The sequence below is a fragment of the Natrix helvetica genome (genome assembly GCF_964273705.1).
Source record: "Natrix helvetica genome assembly, chromosome: Z".
Classification (NCBI taxonomy): Eukaryota; Metazoa; Chordata; class Lepidosauria; order Squamata; family Natricidae; genus Natrix; species Natrix helvetica.
In genome coordinates, this window is record NC_138554.1 from 100280968 (window position 1) to 100302183 (window position 21216).

A 21216-nucleotide genomic window follows, 5' to 3' on the forward strand; every position below is an offset into this window, starting at 1 on the left:
TTTATGTAAAAAGGGAATTACATAAAAGTCTACAGTACATCTGTCTAAGACAAAACAGCTGCAAAACATGGATAAACATTAAGCAAATATGCTTCAGTAACATGGCTCAGTGCTGGTTGCTTTATTAAAAGTTCTGCTTATGTCAAGGTGATATGCTTATTAGAACAAGGATTATATCTAAATAATAAAAACTAATCAGATGAAACATTTGATTTAAAACAGAGTTTTACAAAAACCTTTTCAAGTATTTTTCTCCGTATCACAGTGAAAATGTAAGATCAAATGTATAAATGAATGACTGGAAAGTTCTTTAGATGAATAAAGGCAAAGTAGTAAATCAAAACATTTATAAAAATGCTTCAACGCATTTCCTTCATGTGATATGAATAAAAAGGTTATTTGTAAAAAGTTAGAAAAATTAAAATAAATTACATATTAAGTACACTTTCCCTTCAACATTTTGTATAAAATTTTTTGACTAGCATACTATTATTTTAATATACATAAAATAAAAACATTGGGTCCTGCCAAGGATCTGGCACCACTGTACAATATTTTCTTAGTATAGTGTTTGTTTCAACATTACATGACGTTTGTTTCATCTTTAAAAGAACTCAGTATACCCAGCTAATTGGGACCCACTGTGATTCCATTCTCAATTTCTCTGTAGCAGTTTGCAACTTCTCAAAAGCTTTGTCTAGGTTGTCATTCACAATAATCAGATCAAAGTAGTGACTATAAGCTCTCTGGATCCGTGCACTCTCATCAACAGTTTTCTTCAAATCAGTATCCTATTAAAATATTGACAGATATTAAAAATAAAACTACTATAAAAAGCAAATGAGTAGAGTCAGATTTAAAACTGCATTTAACTGCATTTAAAAAAATCTTTAGAAATCAACAAGACCAGTTTTTTAAATAGAAAAAAGTATTTAAAATTAATTCCTAAAAATATAATGATACAGGAATCTGTGAAAGTACAAACAGCTATTTAGGTACAACAGATGATCTTAGTTACGTTACAGTCTAGCTTTAGGATTCTCATAGCTATGCACAACTCTTTAAACATGCACATAATTTGCATACTTTAAAATCTTACTTTAGAAATGTTTCAATATAAGTTTATTACAATACTGGATTTCATCAGAAAAATTCTAAGTATTTTAATTAATAACAAAGCAGCTACATTTTGTGCTAGATCAACTGTATGGATCATATTAATCACTTACCTAAATGAACAGACTTGTCAATGAATATTTTCCTGGGCATTTTAATATGCAGGTGTTTATTTATAAAACTGTATCAGCTGAGAATTAAGGTGCCATAAAGACCATCTACAGTGACACTGATTTATCTAGCTATTTTGCCTGATAGTTTACACATGAAATTATTTTTCACTTTCTTTCTTAGAGCTTCACACACTTGTTAGGCTAAATTTAGATTTAATTATATTCAGAATTATATTTGATATTTGAAATTATTCTTATTAGCTTTTTACCAATCCCATTGTCTTCCATATTCTAACACAATCTGAATCCAAACTATTATTTTAATGCATACTATTCTGGCAATTTTAAATGGATAAATATAGCATCATATATTTAAATGCAGGAGCTATGTCATAAGCAACAGATAACAACACATATTTACAGTATCTAGAAATGTATCCCACTTTTCAATTAAGAAACTAGATTAGGAATGTTATTTGAATTAAAAGAACTTCTTGCTCCATAATACATTTTAAAACTGTATTGAGAGACATCAAGAACATTCTTTGCCTCACATCAACAAACTACTTAGTTTACTAAGTTTTCTGGAATAGATGAGGCAGTTATAATGAACTGAAATAAAAATCTGCAATAATCTATGCCTAAACAGTTTAGTAAAAGTCCAAGAACTACAAATGGCCAATAGAAAGAGGGAAAGGAGTCTGAAGATGACCTATACTATATAAGTGTAGCTTTAATAATGCTGATAAAATAAACTAGATTACTCATACATATTTTTTTTTAAAATGATAATTTTCCTTACTGTTAGAAGCTTGGTTGTAATTCCTGCATCAACCACAGCTTTGTGCATTGCACGCAGTGTTTCAAGTTCTGGAGCAGCAATAAAAACTACGTAGGGCATAAACTCTGATGTCCTCAACACTTTAAGTGCCTGGAAAGAAAAGAATTAAGTTATGCATTCATTTTTTTGTATAATAGACAGTGTCAGTGTAAGCACAGGGGGTAATATGTATTTTTCACTATTTAATAGACAACATGCTTCAGTCCTTTCAAATGATGCCATCTATTAGGACACAGGAACTATGCTTTTTCTGTCACTGCATTCAGCCTCTTAAACTACACACCCCAAGAGATCCATGCGCTACCTTGAGGATGTTCTGGAAGCCTTTAAAAACATGGCAGTTCTCCCAGGATATTAGTGGTGGACTTAGTAATGGTGGTGAGATACAGAATATGGTTCTCAGGATGTGTCAGAAATTTTCTCTGTAGTGTTTTCTTAAACTGTAAGCTGCTCAAAATTATAGTTAAGTGACTTCTAAATCTATATTTCAATTCAGTTATATACTTCTCAAAATGATAGCACCTAATGATAGGGGGGATTTTCTTTAGTTATTAAACTTTTGTAATCTAACAACACATAGTGTATTTATCAGGTTACAGTTACCATATTATAGTTACATTTCAAGTATTTCTGCGCACATTTTAGTAGCAAAAATAGCATTAGAAATATTTCAGTGTTCATTTCATTTTTTTTAAAAAAAAGCAAAATAAGTAAATGCAAATATAAAGTGACTTGCCACACAACATGCTGAAGAATTAAGTGAGTTCTAGTTCTGCCTTAGGTATAAAGGCAGCTAGGTGACTTTGGGCCACTCACTCACTCTTCTTCTTCTTGGAAAGGAGGCAATGATAAGCCATTTCTGAAATCTTGCCAGAAAAAAATGTAGGAACCTGTCCAGGAAGTCACCCGGAGTTAACACTCATTGATAGGCATCCATCCCCCTCCCCAACAAAGCCTCCTTTGGAATTTACACTAAACCAATAATTTGCATAAGCTAATTTGGGTTCATAGCCATATCAAATTTTGTAGGATAAGTCAGACTGGGGGAAGGGAACAACTCCCAAAGCTGAGTGAAGGCAGGGCAGGAATAAATTCATACTAATTCCCCTCCCTTCTCCAACCTTTTAATTATTGTAATTGAGTTCTTTTCAAATTTTCTACTATAGGTATAAGCATACAGTTTCCAAGCAAAGAAGCTTCCCTCCCACTGCCATTGACTTTAAATCTCCAGAGATTAAGAGAACTAGTTTGGTCTCGTGGTTAAAGCACTGGACTAAGAATGGGGGGGGGGATGTTCTTGTCCTGCCCTTGAGTCAACTTCCCTAAGCTGTAGATAAGAATGGTGAATCCCTTCTGAAAGGTTGCTAAGAAAATTACATGACTTATTCATGTAGTTACCTGAAGTCAACCTCAAACAATAAAAGAAATAAGAGGCTTATTCTTTATCCATCTACTGTTTCTACAGCCACAATCTCCACCCTTTGGAGACAGTAGCAAATATTGGCTGAAGAAGATGGAAAAAAGTGCAGTAATGGTAGGGAACGTAAGCTCAAGAATAATCATTATGAAGCTATAAATGCCATTCCAGATGGCCTTTGGCTCAACTTTATAAGCCACTTTGCAATTCTACACATACAGTGAGGTTATGGGAGCATTCATTTCAAATATGTAAGTTCTAGCTCCCCCCGAGAGACAACTGGGAAATCCACAACTTGCAAATTTCTTCAGGTAGGCATGAGTGAATTTTTTTAAAGACTATTTCTTCACGCGTAGAGACTTGGTGGGGATTAAGAGTCAGAATGGCCACTTAAATCTTGTGAAAATGACTTTTAAAACATGCTAAAATAGAAAAAGGACCAATACTGCTTTTTCTGGCCATCATTGGCAACAACAAGGGATGATGTGGTCCCCATGTCCTGTTGAAAGCCCAGCCCTCTTGTGAAAGCTGCTCACTACTCAAATTAATGTAATTACAGAAAACCCAACTCTTACAAAGTTTCTCCAACTTGATCAGATGCAAAATTTTCCCACTGATACTTGGCTATTAAAATATTACACTAGCATACCTGTGGATTCACATCCAAGATACACGTTCTTCCAGTCTGAACCACTTCAATAATAGAATCTATTTTGGTACCATAAAGATTTCCTTCATATTCCCCGTGTTCTAAATATCTTCCTGCTTTAATATCTGCTTCCATTTCATTTCGTGACATAAACCGGTATGCTTGTCCATCTTTCTCATCATCCCTTGGTTTCCGTGATGTAACTAAATAAATTGATATATGAGCAAACAACAATGTACAAAAGATACAGCCAGGTGTGCTTTTATCTAAGAACTTGTTACAGAAAGACACAAAGATCTGAATACAGTAGATTTCCTGTACTAGTAGAAAGGCTCTTAGCCCAAGAATGGTGTCCTGTTATAGCTCGCAAAATAATTCCTATGTTTCAGGAAATAGCAATAGCACTTAATCACTTTACAGCCCTCTCTAATCAGTTAAGAGACAGCCTATTGCCCCCCAACAATCTGGGTCCTCATTTTACCAACCTCGGAAGGATGGAAGGCTGAGTCAACCTTGAACTGGTGAGACTCAAACTGCCAAACAGCAGGCAGCCAGCAGTCAGCAGAAATAGCCTGCACTACTGCATTCTAACCACTGTGCCACCATGGCTTATATAATATTTCAACCTTGAGGTATAAACCTGAGAGAAGGATTGGGGGCTGCAGGAGGTCACATAAAAGCTCCAGAAATTAGGCTTTTAGTCTGCAGAGCTATTTTAATTTGCATTTTTATTTTCATTGTGAGTTCACGCAGTTTCTGCCACTCTCCCATCTGCATCTGAAAAAAACAAGTATTTTACCAACTATTTATAATTAAAATGTTTAAATGAACTTGCATACAAATAATTTAAATTCCAATCTATAGAATTCCTTATGTAATGCATCCTAAAGAGTGCTTGGAAGTACTTATAATAAGGTTTATTCCCAGGTGAATATGCTTTGAAGCACAATTACCATATGTTTGCTGATACTATTTTACTACCAAATATGTAAAACATGCCAATATTAGAAAAAATGAACTAGTTACACAACTTCACGTGCATTTATTCATATTTTAACTTGTACAGATGATCCTCGAGTTACAGATGTAATGGAGCCTGGCAATTACATTTGAAAACCAAGGATTTGTTGGAGTAAATTACATAAAGTAAATGTGAAAACTTCCTTTTGGCCATGCATTCACTAATTGAATGTGCTGATCTTTAAGTGTGCATGGTAGATACCAAATCACTACGCAATTGCTTCCCTACTATCTGTTAGGGTGTAACCAACAAGTTGGGTAGACAATATATTGCACAAGGCATGTTATGTATCTTTAAGAGAGGAGCTCTGCTAATTAGTAGATTACAGCATTTAAATTGCAGCTGATGTTGTTGCTCTCTCTCTCTTGATTGATGTATGATAACTGCTGTCTAACTGTTACTACTGTTGCTACTACTTACTGTGTGTAAGTTTTTTGCTACTTGTATCCAAGTTATCTTGGTAGTATTGGACTGTTTTTTTTTTGTGTATGACTTTTTGGCTGTGTTTATGGATTTTGCTATATTCTTCAAAAAGTAAAGTTTATTTTGTTACTTTACTATCCATTATTCAGTGTGGTTGCTTTATCTATCGCACGTTGCGTATACTTTACAGGGTTGCTCTGTTATAACCTCGACCTGGGGTTCATTGCTAGTGCTTAATCGCACCAGTACCTAACATTGGTTATGGGCCCAGACGCCCTGCCTTAACCATAATTTTTTTTTTTTTAAGCACCACTTTTTGGATAGTTTATTTTTGTGAATATGGCACAAGAACAGTCTGCTGCACTCTCCATGATTACCCGGTTTGATGGAACCAACTATGTTTCCTGGTCCTTGAAGTGTTCCCTACTTCTGCGTAGAGAAGGACTGTGGTTTGTGGTTCAGAACCCACCAGATGTTACAGATTGGGATCCTGCTGATAATGAGGATGCGAAGAAGATTGCGCAGTTTAACAGGGACAATGAGAGAGCTCTCTGCATTATTGGACTAACACTGAATGACCACCAACTGGTCCATATTCGTGGCGAAGAGTCTGCTGCTAGGTGTTGGAACACATTGCGGAGAATTTATGTTCGGGACAGTGTGGGTGCTCATATTCATCTCACACGGAAACTGTTTAGAGCCCGTTTGCAAAAAGGTGGTGATATGTTGGCTCATTTAGACTTCATGAAGAAAACTTTGCAGGATTTGCAAGAAAAAGAGTTGATTTTTTCTGAGCTTCAACAGGTGTATATTATTCTATCATCGCTTGATGAAAGCTACGACTCTTTTGTTTCCTCATTGGAAGTTCTTTCACGAGATGAACTGACATTATCTGAGGTTACCGGGAGATTGCTTGAAGAGTCCAGACGAAGAGAGGATAGAGTTCAGTTCAGAGACAATCAATCACAAGAAGAAACACAGTTTTCAACTGTAAATTTTGTTAAGAAATGTTATTCTTGTGGTGGTAAGGGGCATATTGCTAAGAACTGTAAAAATAGCAAGAAAAGGAGTGTTGCTAATAGTAAAAGAAAAAGCAACAATGTTACTGTAACTGTAGCTAAGGTAGATAAGGCTGTAAACCATAGTTTCTGGGTGGTTGACAGTGGCGCATCCCATTCTATAACTAAGGTTAAAGAAAGGTTTGTTACTATGAAGGCTAGCAAACAGCACATTTCCTTAGCAAATGGTTGGAAAATTAAGGCTTCAGGTGAAGGTACAGCTTATTGTCCATGTATTAATGAAAAATTGGAAATGTTATATGTACCTAAAATGAAATTTAACCTATTATCTGTAAAAGACCTTGTGAAATGTGGGTTTACAGTAACATTTAAGAATGATAGATGCATTATTGAAAAGGAAGGTAATAGTGTTATTGCCAATTTGGAGAATAATTTATTTATTCTATATGAGAACTCTTTAAATATTGCGAGTTCTGAACCTGGTTATAAGAATAAACAGCCCCATGATAACTGTATACATCTACTTCATAGACGTTTAGGCCATGTAAATTTTAAAATGGTACGTCAAACTGTTATTCTATCTAATGGAATCAATTTGAAACCTTGTTCAAAATATCTTAACTGTAATGCCTGTAACCAGGCTAAAAGTAAGGTTACCCCTGCAAACCGGTTTCAAGGATTCAAGACATCTAAACCACTGGATGTAGTGTTTGCAGACCTAATTGGCCCTAAGAAACCTAGCTTAGGAGGTGCCTGCTATATACTCAGCATTATGGACCATTATTCTAGGTATGGTTTCTGTTATGTAATGAAATCAAAGGCAGAAACTTTCCAACATTTTACTAAATGGTTAAAGTTTGTTGAACGTAAGATGGATAAAAAAGTACTTTGCCTAGTCACTGATAATGGGTCTGAATTCACTAATCATAGGTTTACATCAATGTTGGAGAATGCTGGTATAGAACATAGGCGTTCTGCCCCCTACAGGCCAGAACATAATTCATTTATTGAAAGACGTGGTCAATCATTGCAGGCAATGACCAGAACTATGCTGGTTGATTCTGGTTTATCAGAAAAGCTTTGGGGTGAGGCTATAATGTGTGCAAACCATATTCTGAACATAGTAGTTAACTCAACTAATGGTAAGATTCCTTATACTCTTTGGCATGGTAGGAAGCCTGATTTGAGTTATTTACACACATTTGGTGTCCCTGCTTGGGTGCATATTCCCTCACAGACTAGACGGAAGGATCAAAGCAGAGCTAGGAAGATGGTTTTTGTTGGGTACAATTCCAATCATAGATTGTTTAGGTTCTGGGAACCTGGAACTCGGAGAATTATGCACAGTGCTAGTGCTAAATTTTCAGAACATGTTGGTTGGGAGAAGCTAGAACAAGAGTTTCATAAGGTTTGTGATGATATAGATGTTGATCGTTTGGTTAATCATGATACACCAAATGAGCAGTTAGAGAATCAGGATGGTCCATCTATTACTCTGAAAAGGGAGGAAGATGTAGATGTAGAATCTACTCGTGAGGTGGAACAGGATGATTCTGCAAGTCCTGTATTGTCTAGGAGGTCTACTAGGGACAGGCATCCACCCGACAGATACCAAGCCAGTGTAGTATTGCAAGTTAGCATAGAACCTTCTAGTTTTGCAGAGTTAAGGCTGTATCCTGAAAAGGAAAAGAAATTGTGGAAAACAGCTATGGAGAAGGAGTTGAAATCCTTACAGGAATTGAAGGTTTATGAAGAAGCTAGGCTCCCTTCAGGGGAGAGTGCAATTGGCTGTAGATGGGTGTTTAAAATTAAAAAACGATGCTGCTGGCAATGCTATTTATAAGGCTCGTTTAGTTGCTCAAGGGTTTTCCCAAACTGAGAGGGATTACGATGAGGTTTTTGCTCCGAGCTTGAAAGCCTCTACGTTGAGGGCAGCATTGGTGTGGGCTGCTAAGTATCGGTGTAATGTTACCCATATTGATGTTGAAACAGCGTATCTGCATGCTCCATTGCAGCATACCATTTATATGAAGATGCCACCAGGTGTGGATTCTAATGGCCAGACTGGTTGTTGGAGACTTAAAAAGAGCCTTTATGGTTTAAAACAGTCCGGTTTTGAGTGGAACAGATGTATAGTAAATGAACTAAAAGCTATGGGATTTATTCCAGGTTTGGCTGATCCTTGTTTATTTAGACGGGTGAAAAATGGTTTGATCTCGTTGTTGCTTTTGTTCACGGACGATATAGCTATTATTACTAGGTCTGAGCAGGAAGCTATTGACATTGTTTCACAATTAGAGAGTAAATTTAAAATCCGGAATTTGGGTGAAATTAAGCATTATCTGGGCTTAGACGTGGTTAGAACCAGTAAAGGTTTTAAGCTGTCGCAGGCTGGTAAAATTAATCATTTACTTAAGAAATATAGCATGGAGCTATGTAAGACTGCAAAGACACCAATGGCATTGGAGTTTAAACCTGAGGTTACTGAGGGTACTGGTTTTGATAAGGGAATCTATCAATCTTTGATAGGTAGCCTAATGTACCTAAGTAATTGGTCTAGACCAGATATATCATTTAGTGTGAACCAACTGGCTAGATTCAATGATAGTCCTTCAGAGAGGCATTGGCAAGCAGCAAAGCGTGTGCTGCGTTATTTGAAGAAAACTATCCACTATGCATTATATTTAGAACCGAATAGGGATTTAGTTTTGACTGTTTATGCTGATGCGAATTTTGCAGCTGCTATAGATAATAGGAAGTCAACTTCCGGCATAGCCTTTATGCTAGGTGGTGTACTGATTGGATGGAAGTCGATACGACAGAAACACATAAGCTTATCCACAATGGAAGCTGAGTTTTCATGTTTGTCGTTGACATGTACTGAGCTCATATATTATAAGCAGTTGCTTATAGATATGGGATTAAGTATCAATGAACCTTTTACTGTTTATGAAGATAATCAGGCAGCAATAAAAATGGCGACTAGTTTAGCTATTAAGACGAGATCGAAGTATACTGATTTGAGGTATCTTAATGTTCGACAAAGCATTAAGGATGGCCTGATAAAGTTGGAATATTGTTCAACTGAAGACAATTTAGCAGACAACTTCACTAAGGCAGAAAGTTCAGTGAAACATACCTCATCATGTGAAGGTTATCATCTTACATTGTGAGTGGATATATTGATCTACCCAAAGGGGAGAATGTTAGGGTGTAACCAACAAGTTGGGTAGACAATATATTGCACAAGGTATGTTATGTATCTTTAAGAGAGGAGCTCTGCTAATTAGTAGATTACAGCATTTAAATTGCAGCTGATGTTGTTGCTCTCTCTCTCTCTCTCTTGATTGATGTATGATAACTGCTGTCTAACTGTTACTACTGTTGCTACTACTTACTGTGTGTAAGTTATTTGCTACTTGTATCCAAGTTATCTTGGTAGTATTGGACTGTTTTTTTTTTGTGTATGACTTTTTGGCTGTGTTTATGGATTTTGCTATATTCTTCAAAAAGTAAAGTTTATTTTGTTACTTTACTATCCATTATTCAGTGTGGTTGCTTTATCTATCGCACGCTGCGTATACTTTACAGGGTTGCTCTGTTATAACCTCGACCTGGGGTTCATTGCTAGTGCTTAATCGCACCAGTACCTAACACTATCCTACCGTGCCAGACTCAGTTCCCTTGCAACCTCTCTGATTTCAGTTCAGCATCCGATCGGTTTGCAAATGCTTTTCACGCATCGAGAATGAAATGTTCTGGGGGTTGTGATCTCTCATGACTGCAAGCATCCATTCTCTGCAAAAGCAGATGGGTGCCTGAAGTCGTGTGATATCACGGCCCCCAGAATCTTTCACTGTCAGTGTGAAAAGCGTTTGCAAGCCAATTGATTGTTGGAAGCAAAATCGCCCTGCACTGTCACACTGTCATACCTCAAGGATTACCTGTAGTTTCCAACCAATACGATCCTGAGTTTTCTTTTGCCAATTGAGCCCACAATATTTGTTGATGTTGTCACATATTGGTTGGAAACATGCAAAAGATAGTCTATCCTGCAATGGATAGACAATAGCTAAGAAGATGATGATGATGAAGATTTTAATTTGTCATTACACTACCTCATTTCATAATGTCTATCTGAGATTAAGGTTATTAGGAATCAAAGAAATATGTTAGTGAATCTATGTAAAATAAGCAAACAAACAAGAGTGTTATAAAAACTTACATGGGACTGTGGTTCCAAATTTTGTGGGATTCAGTACAATAAATCTGTTTTTCAGACTTCTTCGGCCAACTCCTTGGGCCCCTATTAAGACTAGTGTTTTTCTTTGAAATGGAGGCATTTTTGCTACTTCCTCATATATTTGAATTTCATGTCGATCAAATTCTAGATGCAATAGAACATGTTAAAATCAAGGCAATGCGAACAATATAAATTTCACAATTCTATGGATTTAATCCGCCAATCACCCATGAAGCTCATTGGTTGATTTTGAGACAGTTATTCTCAACCCAATCAATTTGTGACTTCTTGACTCTCAGTTGGGAGGCTGTCCAAAGTGTTGGGTTAGCCACTAGGATTAGAGCCTCTGAGGCCCCTATTACATGATATTATTTAAGACATTTAAGGCATCTACAATGCATTTACCCTATTTAATAGAATGGACAATTACTTCAAGAAGACGCAGGTAAGCTAGCCAAGTAAGGTTTTCAAGGTGATATCCATTTTTATTATTTCCAGCATTGAAGGTAGTGTATGTATGTATGTATGTATTTTCAGGAGGGGGTCAGTATCCAATTTGGCCACTGAAAGTCATGGCAGAAAGCCCTCTGTAATAAATTGATAGGACTGGGCCATTACAGTTGATTTAATGTAAATTTAAGTTTAATTAAAATTAATTACACATTACTAATATTAGAGACATTACAAATTACGATTTGATAATTTTGGGAAAGCACTGGGTGAAAGGTCATATAACCTGGTTCTTCAGATTCTACCTCTGATTTCATACAATAGTTTTCAAGTGATGAATATACTATGAATATAGATGGATCAACAGAGTAACATTGCTAATTATATGAATGATGTAATATACAACAGCTGCAGCTTGTCACAAGGAGTAAAAAATGTTTTCCTGTAATAGGATTTCTACTACTGTATGGCTATTTTATTTTTAAAAAAATAGTGCTGTACAGGAGCCCATTGTTCCCAGTTACTTCTGGGAAACTTAGATATAATTTGTAACATAGGACTCCTAAATTATTTAATACAGTAGTAAAAAAAAAACATTAATGTGCCCCATTTCACTTTAGAATTAAATTGCTAAACATGACAAGCTAAATTATCTGTGAGTTCAAGGATAATTTGAATTATAAAATAAATTAGCAAAACAGTGTAAATATACATTTTTACACTATGACAAGGGATATCAAATTGTCTACATGTAGGAAAACTCAGAAAAGATCAGTTTCATTTGGAATCACTTCCTAGATTTGTATGTGTAGCCACTGGAGATACCGATAGTCCTTGATATATGACCATAAGTATGATTGTATACCATATTAGTTGTTGTATGGTCAGCCTGTGAACACACCCAATTTTACTATCTTTTTTGCAGTAGTTATTACGCTAAATAAATATAAATAACTTTCTAAATATTCTTGCCAAGTTATTTCTTTGTATTCTAGTATGTAATGCTGAAATTCACAAACCTGCATTTCTAGTTGTGAGATACATCATTTTTTTCTTCTTTTTACTATTTATTGTCCCACAGAAAGGACCTAAAAACAAATGAGATATTTTTGAAATTACAATTCGTTATGTTGGTTTGGAACGAAGTCTTAATGTACTCCATGGAAAGCCATATCACCCTGCTTGTAATTGCTAAATTTGTTTATATAACTATAATAAATTGTTTAGACTTATGGTTATAATACTCCCTTATTTAATTTTATCTAAGTACCAGCAGATGGCAGAAAAGATTCAAGAATCAGAAAGAAAGCAAATTATTTTGATTACTAATTTGTAATCATGGACAATAATGTATTCCTTTATTAACAATGCATGAAATTTGAAGAATGTACATAATCAAAATGATATTTTTGAGTTCCTTACTTGAATTTTCCCAGTCCCGTCTAACAAATGCTTTCCTCTTTTCTTCTAAGAACTGGCTAGGAATAAGTCCTGCACTTCCTCCTTCTTTGACATGGCTGGCCTGAATTAAAATTAAGTATGAAACAAAATTGATTTTTACATTATATGTTGTACTGTAATTACAAGTTGTAAAGTCAGACACAGTTTCACAACTAACAACAATAAAGTTGTAATGTAGCCAAAAGCAATTTAATGTTCAAATTTATTCATATAAACAAGTTGGATGCAAAGCACTGTAACACTCTAGTAGACGAGATATCGGAAACATAATGTTTAAGTATAAGAACAGTTGACTGTTCTAAAAAAATTCCACCCACCTTTCAACAACCAAAACCTATTTTTCAGTAAATATTCTAAGTGAAGTCCTAAAGCAGTACATATTAAAAATGCATTTAAAAAAATAAATAAATACAATTTCCTCCCTTTATTTTTATTAAACCATTGAATGAACAGACATGAACTTTAATTCATAATTTCTTATATGTTCCAAAGACTTGTACACAGTCTTTAGATACCAAGGTGCATAGCAAGCCAAAATGATACTAAAATGTTATAACACATCTTCTGTCATTTGAGCCCTAATTCCTGGCCATCTATGCTTAAAAATAAGATTACATAATGCTGATCACTTAAGTAATATAGACCATTTGATTTGTAAAAACCAAATATATCCTAAGGAAGCAGATTTATCTTGATTATATCTAACAATATAAGCAGAAATAAAAATAAAGTAGCAATATCCCCTTTCTAAATGCTTAGATGAATTCTATTTAAAAAAAATCCCATTTGTATTTCTCCTGAAATATCAAGACTGATAATCCCTCCCATAGCAACAACCCAAGGCTAGCTGTGTTGGAATGCAATGGACAAAAAAATTAGGAATGTGCCCTTTAGTGTGTGTGTGTGTGTGTATGTGTGTCCGCGTGCACACCCACACAAACCCGTCCCAAAAGCATGAAGGCTTTTTTACTCACACATTTCGTAAAGGCTACTAATATCCATGTATTTCTCTAACAATTTAATAAGTACCATATTTTTCAGAGTATAAGACGCACTTTTTTTCCCTCAAAAGAAGAGGCTGAAAATCTTGGTGCGTCTTATATACTGAATACAGCATTTTTTGCCTCCTGAAGCCCCGCCCCCCTTCACCAAAATGGCAGTGCATACCCTTGTGGAAGCTTTCAGAGAGCTCCTGGGGGCTGGGGAGGGCAGAAATGAGCAAAAAGCAGGCCATTTTTTGCCCCGCCAACCCCCAGCAGCACTCTAAGCCTCCATAAGACATAAAAATATGCATGAAATTTTTTTGACAAAAAATGGGCGATTTTCTGCTTGTTTGGGGCAGGCACCCCCAGGAGCATTCTGCAAGCCCCCCCCCCCAAGGCTATTCATGTCTCTCTCTCTCTTTTTTTTTAAATGGGCCCATTTTCACGAAAAACAGGCCGTTTTTGGGATGTTTGCAGAGTGCAAAAAATTTTTTTTTCCTTTTGGAAAGCTCTTAAACTGATTGATGAGAATTACATTGATCAAGTAATGTGCCAGCAGAAACAAAGTCTTAGGTGCTGCAGATTGTCAGCAATTTCCTTCTCCAGCACATGGATAAATACACCTGGAAACATCTACCTACCTATCTTCTCTCTCTCTCTCTCCCTACCTAGCTACTGTATTTTTCGGTGTATAAGATGCACCAGAGTATAAGACACACCAAGATTTTGAAGAGGTAAATTTTTTTAAAAAGTCCAACCCCCCCTAGCTCCCAGGAGCACTCTGCAGGCATCCCAAATCCGTTTTTTGTGAAAAATGGGGCATGCAGAGTTTGGGAGGCCTGCAAAGTGCTCCTGGGGAGGGCAAAAATGTGACACGTGGGGCTTGATCTTCTTAAAGAGTAAGCCTTTTATTTATCTCAAATCCACTTTTCTCTATCCCTCCCCCGGCAAGGCAGGACTAAACAGCTCCCTCAGCGCTTTATTGTTTTTTTCCCTTCCCTCAGACTGGCAGTGACGGTGAGCCATTTAGCCCAAGGAGCGGCAGTTGGCTTGCTTCTTCTCTTCAGCTAGGAGGGAAAGACATATGGGGGTGCTGAATGGCTGTTGCTGTGCTTGGCTGGGAATGGCCCTTTTGATGAGAAGTGGTAGGGATAGATTCCATTTGGATTAAAGGTTCCTCGTGGCGACGCCTGAGCGGCAAAAGGGAAGCATAAAGGAAACAAGGCTGCCTTGTCACACACACATGCACACACACACACACACCAAATCCGCCCGGATCTGTCAGCAAAGAGATACAGTAGCTGGGCTCAATAGCAGCAGCAGCAATAAGCACTGCATGACAGATCCGGAGAGACTGGGGGGGGGGGGAGGAAGGGAAGAGAACCAATCTCCTCTGTACAAAGACTTTTCTCAGGACTCTCGATCTCCACTTCCTCTCCAGAAAAAGTTGGCATCGTTGGGATTTTGGCTAGTGAAAGAAGTGCGGGATGGAAAGGAAACTTCAGAATGTGGCAGCTGCCAGGCTCCAGGAATATGGCGCTCTGGTATTCCAAAGTTCCCTTTTCATCCCACGCTTCTTCCATTAACGAAACTCCCGACGATGCAAATAGCAATTTTCCGGAGAGAAAGTGGAGATCGAGGGTCAGGAAAAGTCTTCATGCAGAGGAGATTGGTTCTCTTCCCTGCTCCACCTTCCCCCTAGTCTCTCTGGATCTGTTATGCAGTGCTTATTGCTACTGTGGCTATCGCGCCCAGTTACCGTATCTCTTTGCTGCATGACAGATCGTGTGTGTGTGTGTCAGATCTGTCATGCAGCAAAGAGATACGGTAGCTGGGCGCAATAGCAATAAGCAGATCCAGAGAGATTGAGGAGGTGGGGGTGGAGGAAGGAAAGGGAAGAGGAACAATCTCTCTACGAAGGCTTTAATCAGAACCCTAGATTGGGAAGTTAAAAACTTGGAATGGGATCAAGCTTGATTCAAAGGCTTTGGCTCCTGAGATCATGCTGCCAGCCGAAAGTGCTATTATCGCGATCTCTGCCGCCTGGAACCTCCCAAGAAAGGGCAGGTAAAGCGGGTGCTGCAGAGATTCGATACAATCAAGCTTGAATGAAGCTTGAATCAAGCTTGATTGTACCCCACTCCAAGTTTTTAACTTCCTAATCTAATATTCTGATAAAAGTCTTCCTAGATAAATTATTCCTCTTCCCTTCCTCCACCCACCCTCTCCCCAATCTCTCCGGACTAAAGTTCAAATTTGAATAAAGCTTAATTGTACCCCATTTCAGGTTTTTAACTTCCCAATCTTCTGAGGAATCTACCATCTCTGAGGCACCTTTTGTTTGCAGGAGAAGGAGGAGGGTGGCTTAAAGCAGCGCCTCCTTAAACCAAAGCCTTTGAGTAACTGGGAAAGAAAGTCGTGCTTTTTGGGCAGCAGTTTTCATCAGGTTCCAAGCTCAGCTTTCTTTCTCAGTTACTCAAAGTCTTTGGTATACTCAACCCTCACTCTCCTCCTCCTCCTGAAAGTGAAAGATGCCTTAGAGATTTGGTGGGCAGCTCAAGGGAGACAATGGCCACAATGACTTCACTCCCCAGCAATGTGAGGAGCCACTGCTACCACTGCCTGAGCCCTCCCGGGAGCCGAGCCAAGCGGGAGCCCCGAAAGCGAAACGTCTCTCCTTTCCAGCCATCACAATCTCCGCAGCACCTGCTTCACCTGCCCTTTCTCCAGACGACCCAGACGGCTACATTCGGAGCATTTGAAGAGCACCTGGAGGCTTCAGCTGGTCCAGAATGCGGCCGTGCGGGTTGTCATGGGGGTACCTAAGTGCTCCCATGTTACACCCCTTTTAGGTGGCCTGCACTGGTTGCCGGTTGTTTTCCGGGTGCGATTCAAGGTATTAATTATGACCTTTAAAGCGCTCCATGGCTTAGGCCCAGGGTACCTGCGAGACCACCTACTGCCACCAGTAGCCTCCCACCGTCCAGTACGATCCCACAGAGTTGGCCTCCTCAGGGTGCCATCGGCCAGACAGTGTCGGCTGGTGGCCCCCAGGGGGAGAGCCTTCTCTGTGGGAGCGCCTTCCCTCTGGAATGAGCTGCCCCCGGAGCTTTGCATAATCCCTGACCTCCGGTCCTTCCGACGCGCCCTAAAAAGTTGGCTTTTCCAGCAAGCCGGCCTGGCCTGTTAATTTTAACTCATTTTTAAATGTCTTGTCCTATCAATTCGGGTTTTTTTTTTGGATATGTATTTAATTTCTTTTTAACTTTTGGGATGTGTGTTTTTTAATGTTGTACGCCGCCCTGAGTCCTTTGGGAGAAAGGCGGCATATAAATCCAATAAAAACAAACAAACAAACTCCTAAAAATATGGTACTGTATTTCTCTCTCCCCCTTTCTATTCCTCTACCTACCAATCTACCTACTCACTCACTGTCTCTCCCTACCTATCTACTGTATTTTTTCTCTCTTTCTATTTCTCTCTCTCTCTCTATCTATCTACCAACCTATCAACTCTCTCTCTCCCTACCTATCTACTGTATTTCTCTCTCTATTTCTCTTCCTCTCTCCCTACCTACTGTATTTTTCTCTCCGCCCCATACCTACCCACTATATTTCTTTCTCTCTCTCTCTCTCCCTCCATTTCTATCCCTTTATCTACCTACCTACTCACTCTCTCTCCTTACCTACCTACCTACTGTATTTCTCTCTCTTTTTTCTCCCTCTCTATCCCTCTACCTACCTACCTACTTTTTTTAAAAAAATTGCCTCTTCAAAACCTTGGTGCGTCTTATACTCCGAAAAATATGTTATACTATATATATTTATTAAATTTATATTTATTAAATTTATAGACTGCCCCCTCTCCCCGAAGGGACTCGGGGCGGTGTACAGACCACACAATAAAAACAGTATACAAAATTAAATATTCTTAGATACCCGTAAAATCAAATTAAATACTAGGCTGTACAGTATGATTAAAAATTAAAACAACCTAAAAACCTACCCCTAACAATTTAAAATACAGGCTAGAGGGACACAAAACTACAGTTGGGCCAGGCCAGCTAAGCTGAATACTACAGTACATCTGTGTGCTGATTTGTATAATTTGGTTATTCTAACAGCACAGAATTGCACATGATCTCAAGACAAGCCTGTATTACTTTTTACAGACAGAATTATAATTTGACCATATAGAAGGGATAGCCTAAGGATCTACTACTACTAATAATAATAATAATAATTTAAATTTATTAGCCGCTCCCTTTCCGAATAGGACTCGGGGCGGCGTACAATGGAGTAAAAACATATAACATTTACATAAATCCATGACATACATAAGTACATAGACACACATGTTCGGAGGAGGTTAACAGATACAATACATAGACAATTAAAAACCATTAAAATACCCTAATTATAAAACCCCATGTACAATCCAAATTCAAAATGTTAAAAACAGACAGTCAGGAGGGGTACGAGAAAATTACGGTTGAGCCAGGCCAGATAGTTGGAAGAGGTGGGTCTTCAGTTGTACACGGAAGGAGCGGAGGGAAGGACTCTACTTTCATGAAACAGTTCTGAATTTCTGCCTGTTTTTTTTTTTTTTCATCCCTTCCTCCAAGTTCCTGCAGTTTTCTTGGGAAGCTTTTTCAGAAGTGGTTTGCCATTGCATTCTTCCTAGGGCTGAGAATACGTGACTGGCCTAAGATCACCTAGCTGACTTTATTCTTAGGATAGAACTAGAACTGATTTCTTAACCACTATACCAAACTAGCTCTCTTGCCTGAAATTATATTTAACAGTAATTCCTCATAGCGTACAAAATAGTATTTAAAAAAATAAATAAATGCAGAATGTATATAGAAGACTGGATTAATGCATTGAAATTTTGTATTACATTTAACAATCTCTAACCTGCCACCAGTTTGGGTCTTCTCGATTTACAATCTGAAGAATTTCTCCCTTGGAAAATTTAAGACCGGCTTCTTTGCATGGAATTAGATTATCATTGAAGGGATTATAATCAAAGTGACACTTCACAAATACCTGAAACATAATTTTAAAAATAGTTTAAGAACAACTATTCTAACAGACTTACATAGCTCATCAATTTTGTCACTTGCTTAAGATTTTAGTCATTTTTTTTCTTTGTTTTAGCAAAGTGAAAGGTCCAGAGGACAATTCTGAAAGATGATTAAGTTTCTGGTAAAGATTCAAGCTGTAAAAATCCCTTGAAATGAATTATTAGAGTTATTGTATGGTCATTTATGTTCTTATAATTTGTGTTTTAGTGATCCCAATTATTTTTAGATGTCTTTATTCTCAGAATGCAGTCAAGTGAGCTGAAGTGAAACCAATATTTTAATTAAGAGTTCAAACTTGCATAGAAGATTCTGCCATCTGCCACAGAAGAAAACTTTGTCCCAATGCAATAAATTGAAAGGTTACAATTGATTAGTGTTGTAACAAAGTGACTTGCCTTTACATTAAATAATCAATTCCATGATTACTAAAACAATGAAACAATTCTTTTAAATACAATTTTAAAGATACTTTAAACATAGTTTAATGTTTGTTCAAAGTTAATTTATTTTATTCCACATCTTACAGTCAGTCGTCTTTTAGAAACAGTCTTTTGAACAAAGCATGACTAAAAAGCAGTGAACATGGATACTACAGAAAGTTCCAACACAGGAATTCTTACAATGTAATATTTTTCAAATATTGCATCAAAACATTTTAGGTTTCTTCAGCAAATCATAGTTCTGAAAAGACAAAATTACTTCTTATGTAGTGAGATTGGACTAGGCTACAACTCAGTCAACCACAGAGTATTGGCTTTCAAAAAATTGTTATTACTGCTTAAGCATAAATATTATTTTACATATAAGATTTTAAAATAAATGGAAAACTGACATCTGAGATATAGAAGAAACATAATAATAAACATTATTATACTCAAAGGCCTGAGAATGGTTAATACATGAGCTATAATTATGGAAGACTTTGCAACATTAGCTGCCTCATTTTCACTGCTGCTGCACAATATTTTGCTACCATCTGAATAATGGAAGATGTAGCATCTGAAAATAACATAGAAATTGCCAATTCACTAAGATATTGTTGAAGAAAAGACAGAATATATATATATATATTGGATACATCTGTAAATGTCGCAGCAAAATAACACATGTTGGGCTACTTCAATATCCCTTGTTCTGTAACGGCAGACATGTTTCTCTAATGGGTCTTAAAAGTATATTCTCTGTAGAAATGCCAAAGGGATTATATTACATACCTAGCTCAAAACCACCTTACCATAATTTGGGAAATGTCACTACAGGCAGGCTAATTAGCCACTCCCAAGCAACTCTATAACAACCCAGTGCTGTTTTTTTAAAGTTAAACTATTTGTCTGAATTTCAATATTTCTATAGGAGATATTTGTCATATGCCAACCTTCTCCCATTTCCCCAAAAAGATTATTCAGGTTTAGTGGAAAGTTTTCAGTTGTTATTAATGGGTAAGGTCCTAAGGCAGCGATGGCGAACCTTTTTTGGCTCGCGTGCCACAAGTGGGGGGAGCGCAGGGGGGCTTGTGTGTGGGCGTGCTGCATCCATAATGCAATGCCCGACCCCCAATGCGCATGCGCGCACAACAGGCGCGACCCCCCCATTTTTACATGTTTTTTTCGCCCTCCCCAGGCTCCAGAGGCTTTATAGGAGCCTGGGGAGGGCGAAAAGAGCCACTCACGCCCCCCGTGGAGGCCCTCCGGAGGCTTCAGGGACTGTCCGGAGGCTTCCCTGACGCATTTGGAGCGCTTAAAATGACCCTCCGAGCAAACCGGAAGTCACTTCCGGTTTGCTCAGAGGGGCGTTTTGAGCGCTCCGAAGGCTTCAGGGACCGTCCAGAGGCTTCCCTGACACATTTGGAGCACTTAAAACGACCCTCCGAGCAAACCGGAAGTCACTTCCAGTTTGCTCAGAGGGGCGTTTTGAGCGCTCCGAAGGCTTCAGGGACCGTCCAGAGGCTTCCCTGACACATTTGGAGCGCTTAAAACGACCCTCCGAGCAAACCGGAAGTGGTTTGCTCAGAGGGTCGTTTTAAGTGTTCCGAAGGCTTCAGGGACCGTCCGGAGGCTTCCCTGATGCATTTGGAGCGCTTAAAACGACCCTCCGAGCAAACCGGAAGTCACTTCAGGGAAGCCTCCGGACGGTCCCTGAAGCCTTCGGAGTGCTCAAAACGACCCTCTGAGCAAACCGGAAGTCACTTCCGGTTTGCTCGGAGGGTTGTTTTAAGCATTCCGAAGGCTTTAGGAAAACCTCCGGACGGTCCCTGAAGCCTCCGGAGAGCCTCTGGGGGGCGGGGAAGGCTCTTCTCGCCCTCCCCAGGCTCCTATAAAGCCTCTGGAGCCTGGGGAGGGCGAAAAATGGTTTTTAAAAAGGGTGGAATTAGCTGGCCAGCGTGCGCATGCGCGC

At 38.2% G+C, this 21216-nt stretch overlaps 1 protein-coding gene across 8 annotated transcripts in view; it reads right to left on the bottom strand.

Moving 5' to 3' along the window:
* Positions 1–102: 102 nt before the first annotated feature.
* PALS2 (protein associated with LIN7 2, MAGUK p55 family member) overlaps positions 103–21216 on the bottom strand; it is a 65550-nt gene continuing 44436 nt past the window's right edge. For all 8 annotated transcript variants that reach the window (XM_081971432.1, XM_081971431.1, XM_081971430.1 and 5 more), the window contains 7 exons: positions 18653–18784; positions 12715–12814; positions 12312–12380; positions 10825–10986; positions 4137–4339; positions 2032–2160; positions 103–791 (listed from right to left, as the gene is read on the bottom strand). In XM_081971432.1, coding sequence (XP_081827558.1) covers positions 615–791; positions 2032–2160; positions 4137–4339; positions 10825–10986; positions 12312–12380; positions 12715–12814; positions 18653–18784 — 972 coding nt within the window. In that variant the 3' untranslated portion in view covers positions 103–614. The remainder of the gene's footprint in view (positions 792–2031; positions 2161–4136; positions 4340–10824; positions 10987–12311; positions 12381–12714; positions 12815–18652; positions 18785–21216) is intronic.